Here is a 9,763-nt window from a genome sequence, read left to right as displayed (position 1 = left end):
CCTTCTCTTTCTTCCCCCTCTTCTACTTCAGCTACATATAAATTATCGAAATTGTATTTTGCTTTCTTTGATTCGACGTATAGTTCGGGGGATGGGCTCAGTACAAATGGTGGTAATAATCCCCCTTTCTTTCTTTCTTTTCTCTTTCTTCTTTTTCTTCTTTTTCCTTTTCTCCTTTTCTTCTTCTTCTCCTTCCTTTACTTCTTGTTCTTCTTCTTCTCCTCGTTCTTTAAGTTCCTTTTCTTCTTCTTCTTCTTCTTCCTCCTCCTCTTCTTCTTCTTCAGCTACATACAAAATTATCTTATTTTGCTTTCTTTGAAGATACCATAGCTATAGTTGTGAGGTGGCTAGCTCTTCGTCATCAATCCGAATTCGCTGAGAAAAACACATCTGTGTCGACAAAATGTTTGAAGTTACTGATACCCAGAGTAAGTTTTAGTAGAGGATATGTGATTTGTTCTGTTCTTATGGTTTTAAGTGGAAATAATGCTCAATAAAGAGCATCGAAACTATTTAATCCATTATCATTCAAAACAGTAGTAAATTATGTGGCCCCATATGCTCATAATTATGTAGGCAATAATTTACTCCTGTAATATGTACTCGGTGCTAGTGTGATAGTGGTGATGAATTGTCATGATGAACGACTCGTGGACTAGGCAGTGCAGTGCCGATGTTGATGTGACTTGAAATTCTTTAATATTTGTTAGCTTAGAGCAATGGATTTAACATCATGTTAGTTTAGATGTAGGTCTATGTTGTATCTTGTTTGGATTTTAATTATTTTGCAGCAGTAGAGTAAAGGAGCCCGTAATCGGCCAGCTCCAGTTTTCGGCCGATTGGTTGGATGCAAGGTAAAATCACTCTAAAATACATCGCATAATAGCATAACACATATCCCACACATACCATACCATGCCAGTGTCACTGAAGAACCACATTTGCAATGGAAAATATATCCTAAAATATCACATTTTAGCGATGTAATCGCCGGTCCCGCTACCCAAATCTGAAAAATTGAGTATCTTACGCGTGTCTGTAAGAAATATGGGTACCATAAAATGAGCTTTATTTCAAGTATTTTTCAGATTTAAAGCCCGACTTTGTGCTAGTCACAAGCTCAAAAGTGTGTCATCGCATGTATTAAATCAATGCAGCCGCACACCGCGACGCACACACGATATCTCTGTCTAAATTCGGATTCCAACTTCCGATCACCGCTGTGCCTGTCTTCGGCCAGGCGAGCACCAGGGAGCTCCGGCGTGGGATACCTACTCCGCCCGCTTGTGCTGTACATCAGCACGGAAACGCACGGCGCGCGCGAGCGCTTCCTATTGACTTTGTACATGCGGCCGTAAACTGAAACGCTCGGCCGATAACGGGCTCCAAAACAGTGAAAATTGAAATGAATATTGTCATGGCAATTCGTGATTTTTTTTCTGGGATTCTTTTTTTGTTTAAATAATAATATTATTTGCTTCATGATTTGAACAAGAAATGATAATAAATAGGAAGTAAAGAGTCCTAAAAATAGGATTTTGTCTTAAGTGGCCGAAAACGGGCTCCTTTACTCTAGAGTAAAGGTAGGGTGTCTGAACGATTTTTCAATTTTCAATTTGGGATCGTTTTTCACCATTTTTGTTTGATATTTGAATAAAAAATGTTATCAGGATAATACATTTCAAATTTCAAGTCTCACCGATGTTTCTATCAAAAGTTACAGCCCCTCCAAAACGCTGGTATATTCATATCATTTTGGTCAAAATCGACGAAAAAGACGTCTACGCAGAGTGATGTTGTTTTGCTAAATTCTGACAAACAGCTGTATCGCGCGATATGCAAGCGTATACATATGGTACGCATGTTGCTAAGCCAATGCGCGACTTGCAGCTTAGCCAATGCGCGACTTGCAGCTTGAGCCACGCTGTCTCCGCGATATGTGCCATTGACTAGTATGGTTGGCAATTCGCGCCGTAGAACCCGGAAGTGAATACACGTTGTAGTCAATGGCAATATCGCGGAGACAATGCACGTTGTCTCCGCGATATTGCCATTGACTATAACGTATATTCACTTCCGGGTTTATCGAGGGAATTGCCAACCATAATTTCATTCACTATAATGTGTAATTGAATTTGGGGTTTCGTTCGTGCGCGGAGATGTTACGCGATGTAACCATGGTTTGGACTGAGCGGAGCGCACGCCCCCTAATTAGCTGATCCCCCAAATAGCGAGAAGGGTATTTTTAAACTGTTATCAGTTGTGATCCCTGGGGGCTAGCGAAAATATAAGCACATAGAATTGTTCCTTAGGACTGGGACTACTTATCGATCGGGGCGTCATATCTCAAAAGTGACAAACCTCAGAGTTAGCCAGGACACAATGTTTAAATTGCTGTTTTGACTAAGATATTTTGAGAATTTCGGGGGCTACGCCCCTTTGGAAATATTGGAATTTACCTGCTCTTTCATATGACACCTCATTTACTGATTATCACCTTCAGGATCACAACAGTTAAAGGTTTGAATCTCGATTTGAAAAAAAAAAATTGACTTTTTTTGCATGGTTGCGCAATGCACGTAGACTGCATAGGGATGCGTGTAAGCTCTATGGGAAGAATTTTAGCACACAATATCGGGTGCGCGATCAGACACCCTAGTAAAGGAGGGGGTAATCGACCAGCTTCAGTTTTCGGCCGATTGGTTGGATGCATGGTAAAATCCCTTTAAAATACATCGCATAATAGCATATCACATATCCCACACATACCATACCATGCCAGAGTCACTGAAGAACCACATTTGCAATGAAAAATATATCCTAAAATATCACATTTTAGCGATGTAATCGGCGGTCCCGCTAACCGAATCTGAAAAAGCAAGTATCTTACGCGTGTCTGTAAGAAATATGGGTACCATAAAATGAGCTTTATTTCAAGTATTTTTCAGATTAAGAGCCCGATTTTGTGCTGGTCGCAAGCTCAAAAGTGTCTTACCGCATGTATAAAATCAATGCAGCCGGACACCGCAACGCACACACGATATCTCTGTCTAATTCAGATTCCAATATCCGATAACCACAGTACTAGTTTTCGGCCTGGCGAGCTCCTGGGAGCTCCGGCGTGGGATACCTGCTCCGCCCGCTAGTACTATGGATCAGCGCGGAGACACACAGCGTGCGCACGCTTCCTATTGAATTTGTACATGCAGCCGAAAACTGGTTCGCTATGCCGATAACTGACTCCGAAACAGTGAAAATTGAAATGAATATTGTCATGGCAATTCGTGATTTTTTTTTCTGGGATTCTTTTTTTGTTTTTAAATAATAATAATATTTGCTTCATGATTTGAACAAGAAATGATAATAAAAAGGAAGTAAAGGGTCCAAAAAATAGGATTTTGTCTTAAGTGGCCGAAAACCCCCTCCTTTACTCTATTTTAATTATTTATAATTTTGAAAGAATTTGCTTTCATTTCAGTTTCATGTTACTCAATCAAATTGTCCAATTCCATTCTTCCTTTTTTCTCCAGAGATTGGAATTGGCCTTTCTGGCTTTGGAATATTCTTCTTATTCCTGGGAGTTGTATTTTTATTTGACAAGGGATTACTTGCTCTGGGAAACGTAAGTGTGATCATATTTTGTTTCCTTTGTATTTAACAAAATTAAATAACAGACAATTATTTCGAAATAAAATGTGTGATAATTAGTTTAAAGATAAACTTGAGTTCTGGTAAAAAAAGAAAATGAATTCTCACAGAATCTAACAAAACTTACACTGAATGTTCAAGATTACAAATAAATGTCATGTGCCAAACAATTTTGGAAGAAAATGTATACTGGCTGAGTAATGAGCATAGAAAGATAAGGAAATCAGGGTAGTACTAGCCCCGACACCATGTGTGTTGTCCCATATACATCTTTCTGTTTCAGTGATTGTTACTTTACCAAGACTCTGCCAAATTTATGATGATTTTGATGACTCCAGAACCTTGCATTACACACCATTATTTACATGCTATATGATCAACTTTTCTGATCCATTCCACACCTTTTCTTTCACAATGCAATCGCATTACCAGAACTCAAGTTTATCTTTAAACAAATTCCACAGGAATATTGATTTGTTTATTCAGATGATTAAAAAAAGATCAGTAATGTAACTGTTTTGCATCTGAGTCCTGGTGTGTAACATCAATTATCATCTGTTGAGATCCAGAAGATTTCTATTGTGAAGTTATTGCCATTCTTGCTCTCATTCTTAGAAGACATTTTATTTTTCTTTAAAGATTTGCTTAGTTGTAGATTCTATCTTTTTAAAATCTTTTTTTTATTTGTCTATTTTGATTGTAACAGTGTAAGATTAATAACATTTGGTTTTATATAAACTGTTTAATTATATTTTTCAAAATTTAATTAACTTTAAAGGATATTAGATACAGTATGATTGTATGAAAAATGTGAAAAGCAAAGGGGGTTATGGTCTGTTTAGCAGGTTATACAAATTGAATAGAAGGCATTTTAAAAATTTCATTTTAGATCTGCAAGAGAGCCATTGATACAGTGTGATGTCATTAATTCTAATAATCATTGTATTAAATCATCTTTACCTTAGTAATTCTGACTGTTGTTGATCTATATTTGCTTATTCATTTGTGAACAGATCCTCTTTCTATGTGGTTTGGCATTTGTCATCGGTCTTGGAAGGACGTTCGCATTCTTCTTCCAACCACACAAACTTAAAGGAACAGGATTCTTTCTTGGTGGGATACTCATCGTTTTAATCGGCTGGCCGTTGATCGGCATGATCATTGAGACTTATGGCTTCTTTGTATTATTTGGGTAAGAACACATGCATAATATTGACTGGATGTAAAATATAAAATATAAAATTTGATATTGTAGTCAGCATTTTGTCTGCTAGGAATTGGAAGGGTGTTAACTCAATTCACACAGAGATAATTCCCTTCTAGCCCCAAACAGACGATTTCATCAATAATTTGGTTTAGAGCATTGTGGTAAACTAGAGTACATAGTAGATTTTATTTGATTCAAATTGGTATCAAATCACCTTATCAGAAGTGAGTGATTTTATATTAATGATAACTATTTTGTGGTTTTTGGAAAGATGTAAATAATGGGACTTGTATTATGCAGTGATGGGAGTGCATGATATTAACCATTAGGGCTGCGACGGGTAGTCGAATAGCATTGTTTACTGTTATTATTATTATTAAATCGGCACCCTCAACTGCAACTTGAAGTAAAATTGCATGAAATTTCGGAGAAAGACCTGGGATAATGCTCCCGTGGTATGGTGGTGGCAAAAAAACAACAAAAAAAACATGGCGTCCGAATATTCGAGTATTACTATTTGCTTGTAATCCTGGGAGTGTACTCGGGTACCTTATGACACGGTTGTGCACAGCCTTATTAACCATACATGTATGTCAGGAAGTAGAGATAGATAGTCACTGTGTTTTTGGAGGTTAAGAGAGGGTCAATTATTTTCAGGTGTTTCTTCTAAAATTACCATCACCAAATGTACAGTATATCTGTTCATTGTTCCATCTAATTTGAAGAGCAGAATATCTACTTTTTTAGATTGTTATATGTGGTAGGCACATGTATTTTAATAGCATTGTATCTGAATTTTATTGTCTGCCTGCCAATCCTAGCCTTTTCAGTTAGACATATTTTTTTTCTTTTATTCTTTTTCTTTTTGGAGTATTGAGTGTCTTTGCAGTATAAATATCAGATGCTTGATGTATTTTTATCATTCTGTTCTATTTCAGAGGATTTTTCCCTGTGGCAATAAATTTCTTGAGGAGAGTACCGGTTATCGGGACAATAATGAATTTACCTGGACTTAGTGGTGTAAGTATCATGTAAATTTTTCCCATTGTAAAGTGTAGTGGATTCCCCCCTTTATTCTGATCACCCTCAATATCAACAAATTGAGATTGATCTTGGACACCACCCCTAGACCACCACTCCACCCCAACCAGCACCTTACTCTCTAGGACAGTGAATTATGGAATATTTCCCCTCCCCCCTGTATCAAATACACCAAAGACAATTAACTGCCCCAATAAAAAGTGTGTTATCACAAGGGGATAATGATGGTGTGTTGTTAAGCGAGAGGATGTATTCTGAAGTTTTGCACAACTGAGATCACAATAAACTTTTATTACCAGTGCCACTGAGTTATTTTCTTTGAATCAAAACCAATATATCGGTATGTCTTTTTATTTTATATTTCCCTTGCAGTTCTTCAATAGATTTGAGCAGCACAGCACCAACTGAGATCACAATAAACTTTAATAAGAATTTGTTCAGACATTATTTATATGTAATTGTCTTGGGAAGAACTGCATGAAGACTCCAGTGTTTGTACTTTGCACCTACAGGCACTGGATTCGGTTGAATTACCAATTAAACTGTATTCAGGTCTTTATTTATCACCAAAGAATGGGAAGGATGCTCAACCTTTATTTTTACCAGTGCCACTGTGCTATTTTCTTTCAATCAAAACCAATAAATGTCTTTTTATTTTGTATCTCCCTGTCTTTTTATTTTGTATCTCCCTTGCAGTTCTTCAATAGATTTGAGCAGCACAGCACCAATGTTTAACTCAACTTACAGGCCCGTTTTCTTGAAAGCTACCTAATTTTAGGCTAGATTTAAAGACTTAGAGTTGTCCTTCCGTATGTATTGCCTCTATTGTATCATAATTTGTTGACACTGGATTTGGTTGAATCACCAATGAAACTGTATTCAGGTCTCCCAGGCAACGAAACCCTTATTTTTTTATTTCACTCCTAAATCAATTTTACTTCTCTATTATGCTACACATTAACAGCAATTTGTATGAAAATTAGGAGATGATACTTGATCTTGCATAAGAAGTAATGTAAGATGAGCCAGGTTGGATCTAGGATACTTTCCAGAATACGGGCCTTATTAGATAGAGATGTAAATTGTTTATAAATACCTACCGTGTAGAACTAACTTGGTTTGTATACTTGCCTGAAGGACTGTCATGTTAACTGTTTTTCACTTGCCCTCTTAACAAAAATAAAATTTCTAGGATGTTGTCATTATAAAAGCTGTCATTATGGTTGGCTGGGAGAGTATAGAATGCATGTATGAATATTTCATGGAAATATGAAAGATTTCCCATTTCTTTGAACGACAAAGCCGTACTGTCAGACATTTGCAAGTCCTTTCGCTCAATGTATCTCCTTAACCAATGGTTTCTTATTAGAATTATCAATGCTCTTGAAACACTTAATACAGTTTTTATTTTGATGGATTACAATTTCTTTGTGTCTGCGAATAGATATTAGTTGTACTTGTAGAAGAACTGGGACGCCATTTCATTTGTTTGTTTTTAGTGTAGATAGCATTTTGAATATTTTCAAGATATTTATTATGATAGGCTGTATATTTCAAAACATAGCTTACTTTGCCATATACATTGTGCATGTTTGTAAAAAACGAAATAGAAATAAAATATTTGTCATTTAATTTTCTGAATCTTGACTAATGACATTATCAATCAGATCTCAGATGCACCTCAAAATGCCTATGGACTGCTACATTGCATGTCTCTAAATGTAGATTTTCTATATGAGATATAGGAGATACCCTGACAACTTTCTAATGACTGAATTGGATATATTTTAAACAAAAATCACACAAGGGTTATATTGTCCCCGTATTCAACCATGTACCTAGTTGTATCAAGTTATGATGGTGACTTTCAGGACTTGAAAAGGTTGATTTTCCTATTTTTTTTTTCTTCTCTCATCGCTTTCTCTGACATATCTTTTACTAATATTTGAATGCACTTTTATTGCCTTTTCTCTTTTTTCCCTCTCTTTCATGTATGTGTACATTCCTTCTTCATATTGTGTACATGATTTTAAAGTTTTTGCCACCTTGTGTTTGAAATATAACTGAATTATTCTCAATTTTATTTCACATAAAAGTACAGAGCACTTTTTCAACCAGAATATTATATTAGTTGTCATTGTCATTGTTAACTTGTCTGATTGAGTTGGCACTTTCAAGGCATATTTAATCAAAAATATTGGCTCGTATGTGGAGAGTTTTTTCATGATTTGTTTTTGTTTGCTCTCTTTGAGTGCATGACAGTTTCTTGATATTGCCAAAGTTTGCTCTCTTATTTGATCTCCAATAGAGAGAATTTCACAGTAAATATACATTCCTTGGAATATTGAAGAGATGAATTACTGTAACAAAGACAAAATTAAGATGATATTAATTTCTTTTATTTGGTAATACCAAAATAGGTCAACAATTTCTATTTTACTTATTTCTTCTATGGTATATTATGATAGTGTATAGATCTAGTTGATAGTATTCTTGTGCAGTTTCAAAGTGTTCTAAAGGAGGAGTTTATGATTGTTTGACAAGCATACCCAAGGCAGCCGACCTCCATTGACTGAAGGTACTATTTCGTCATTTGGTCTACCTATTTTTTATTTATTTTTTATTCATACAGTATTTTAACTAAATCCCACTGTTGTAATGATTCTCTACATTTGATATAATGATGAGTCATCACATTTTCTCTGATGTTTTTGTTTAATGTATGTTTGGGTTATTATCCATTTGTCTAATATCCTACTCTATTATCCACTTCGTCTGATACAAAGTCACCTTCAATGGCCATGCTATTACCCTCTCTTGTGAATATGAATATGAATATGAGACCAACTTGCAGGAGACGCGTTGATAGTACCGGTACTTGTATTTTAATTGGTCATTAGACCAAACGATAATTAAACTATTGGACATCATGGTTAATAGACAAATCATTGTAGGCAAAATAATAAATCACACCAGGTGGTAGTAGACCGAGTATAGACAAATTGAATTAGACCAAATGGATACAATATTATTGACATTAGACCAATGGCAATCCATCTTAAATTATCAGTGACTTTTTTCACCATGTGGCAAACTAATGCAATTATTGCATGCTTTAGTGATTCTATTGACCAATTGCAGGTGTCAAGATGACTTTAAGAATATCGTACCGTTCAATAGTAGGTCTCTAGAGGTCTGTAAATATATTTATGGCATTTTACATGTATGCATGGAAGGGATACAAGAAAGGAGGATGCAAACAGTTCCTTCTTCAAGTTAGCTTATTTTAATTAGAAACATAATTTGGTAAACAATTTTTTAATGTACTTTTTCAATGACTAAGCTAGAGAGAAAGGGTCGACTTTGAAATGAAGTGCATTTTAAATTAAACTTATTGTAGATGGGCAAAAAGAGAGAGGAAGAAATGATTGATTCTATGCACAAAAGATACAGACAATCTGACTTATTCGGTATGGTAAATATGTCATTATTTTTAGCTTCTTAAAACTAGGTCTTTATTTTATATCATAAATGTTGATTTAGAATGCTATCATTTCTTCTCTATACCCCTGTAAAATCTTTTAAAGACTTGTTTGTATCGTACAACATCAATATATAGTTTTATTTGCTGAAGGATTATGTTTGATGCTTCAAGTTTAATTTTGATTTGTAATGGATAGAATTATTTTTGATCCATTTGTGAATCTTTGAAACTTGTTTTATATGAAAAGAGGCATTGTGATGTGGAAGCATCATATGTAATATCATTTTGACTGTACGAGATTTGACATTTTTTGTTCTCATGTGTTGTGCACCGAAGATGTCAGAGTTGCATATAGTGACTTTTCCTGGCAAAGTAAAGGAATT

At 35.4% G+C, this 9,763-nt stretch overlaps 1 protein-coding gene across 2 annotated transcripts; it reads left to right on the top strand.

Moving 5' to 3' along the window:
• Positions 1-321: 321 nt before the first annotated feature.
• Positions 322-9,684, top strand: LOC583641 (vesicle transport protein GOT1B). Of its 2 annotated transcripts, none has more exons than XM_030979051.1 (5): positions 322-428; positions 3,531-3,622; positions 4,662-4,840; positions 5,794-5,875; positions 6,593-9,684. In XM_030979051.1, the coding sequence occupies exons 1-5, from the start codon at positions 404-406 to the stop codon at positions 6,629-6,631; spliced, it is 417 nt and encodes a 138-aa protein (XP_030834911.1). In that variant the 5' UTR covers positions 322-403; the 3' UTR covers positions 6,632-9,684. The 2 variants fall into 2 exon arrangements, with proteins under 2 accessions (XP_030834911.1, XP_030834913.1); XM_030979053.1 differs by lacking the exon at positions 6,593-9,684 and adding an exon at positions 6,269-6,583.
• The last annotated feature ends 79 nt before the right edge of the window (positions 9,685-9,763 follow it).

Source organism: Strongylocentrotus purpuratus, unplaced genomic scaffold (assembly GCF_000002235.5).
Source record: "Strongylocentrotus purpuratus isolate Spur 01 unplaced genomic scaffold, Spur_5.0 spur5_scaffold_10, whole genome shotgun sequence".
NCBI lineage: Eukaryota > Metazoa > Echinodermata > Echinoidea > Camarodonta > Strongylocentrotidae > Strongylocentrotus > Strongylocentrotus purpuratus.
Note: the sequence above shows the minus strand (reverse complement) of the source record. Positions and strands in the feature narration are given on the sequence as shown.

Excerpts from the sequence above, each read along its gene's own strand:
- LOC583641 (XM_030979051.1), top strand. The coding sequence starts at position 404 with ATGTTTGAAGTTACTGATACCCAGA. Across the intron at positions 3,623-4,661 it reads GATTACTTGCTCTGGGAAAC|ATCCTCTTTCTATGTGGTTT; the intron begins GTAAGTGTGATC and ends ATTTGTGAACAG. Across the intron at positions 5,876-6,592 it reads ATTTACCTGGACTTAGTGGT|TTCTTCAATAGATTTGAGCA; the intron begins GTAAGTATCATG and ends TCTCCCTTGCAG.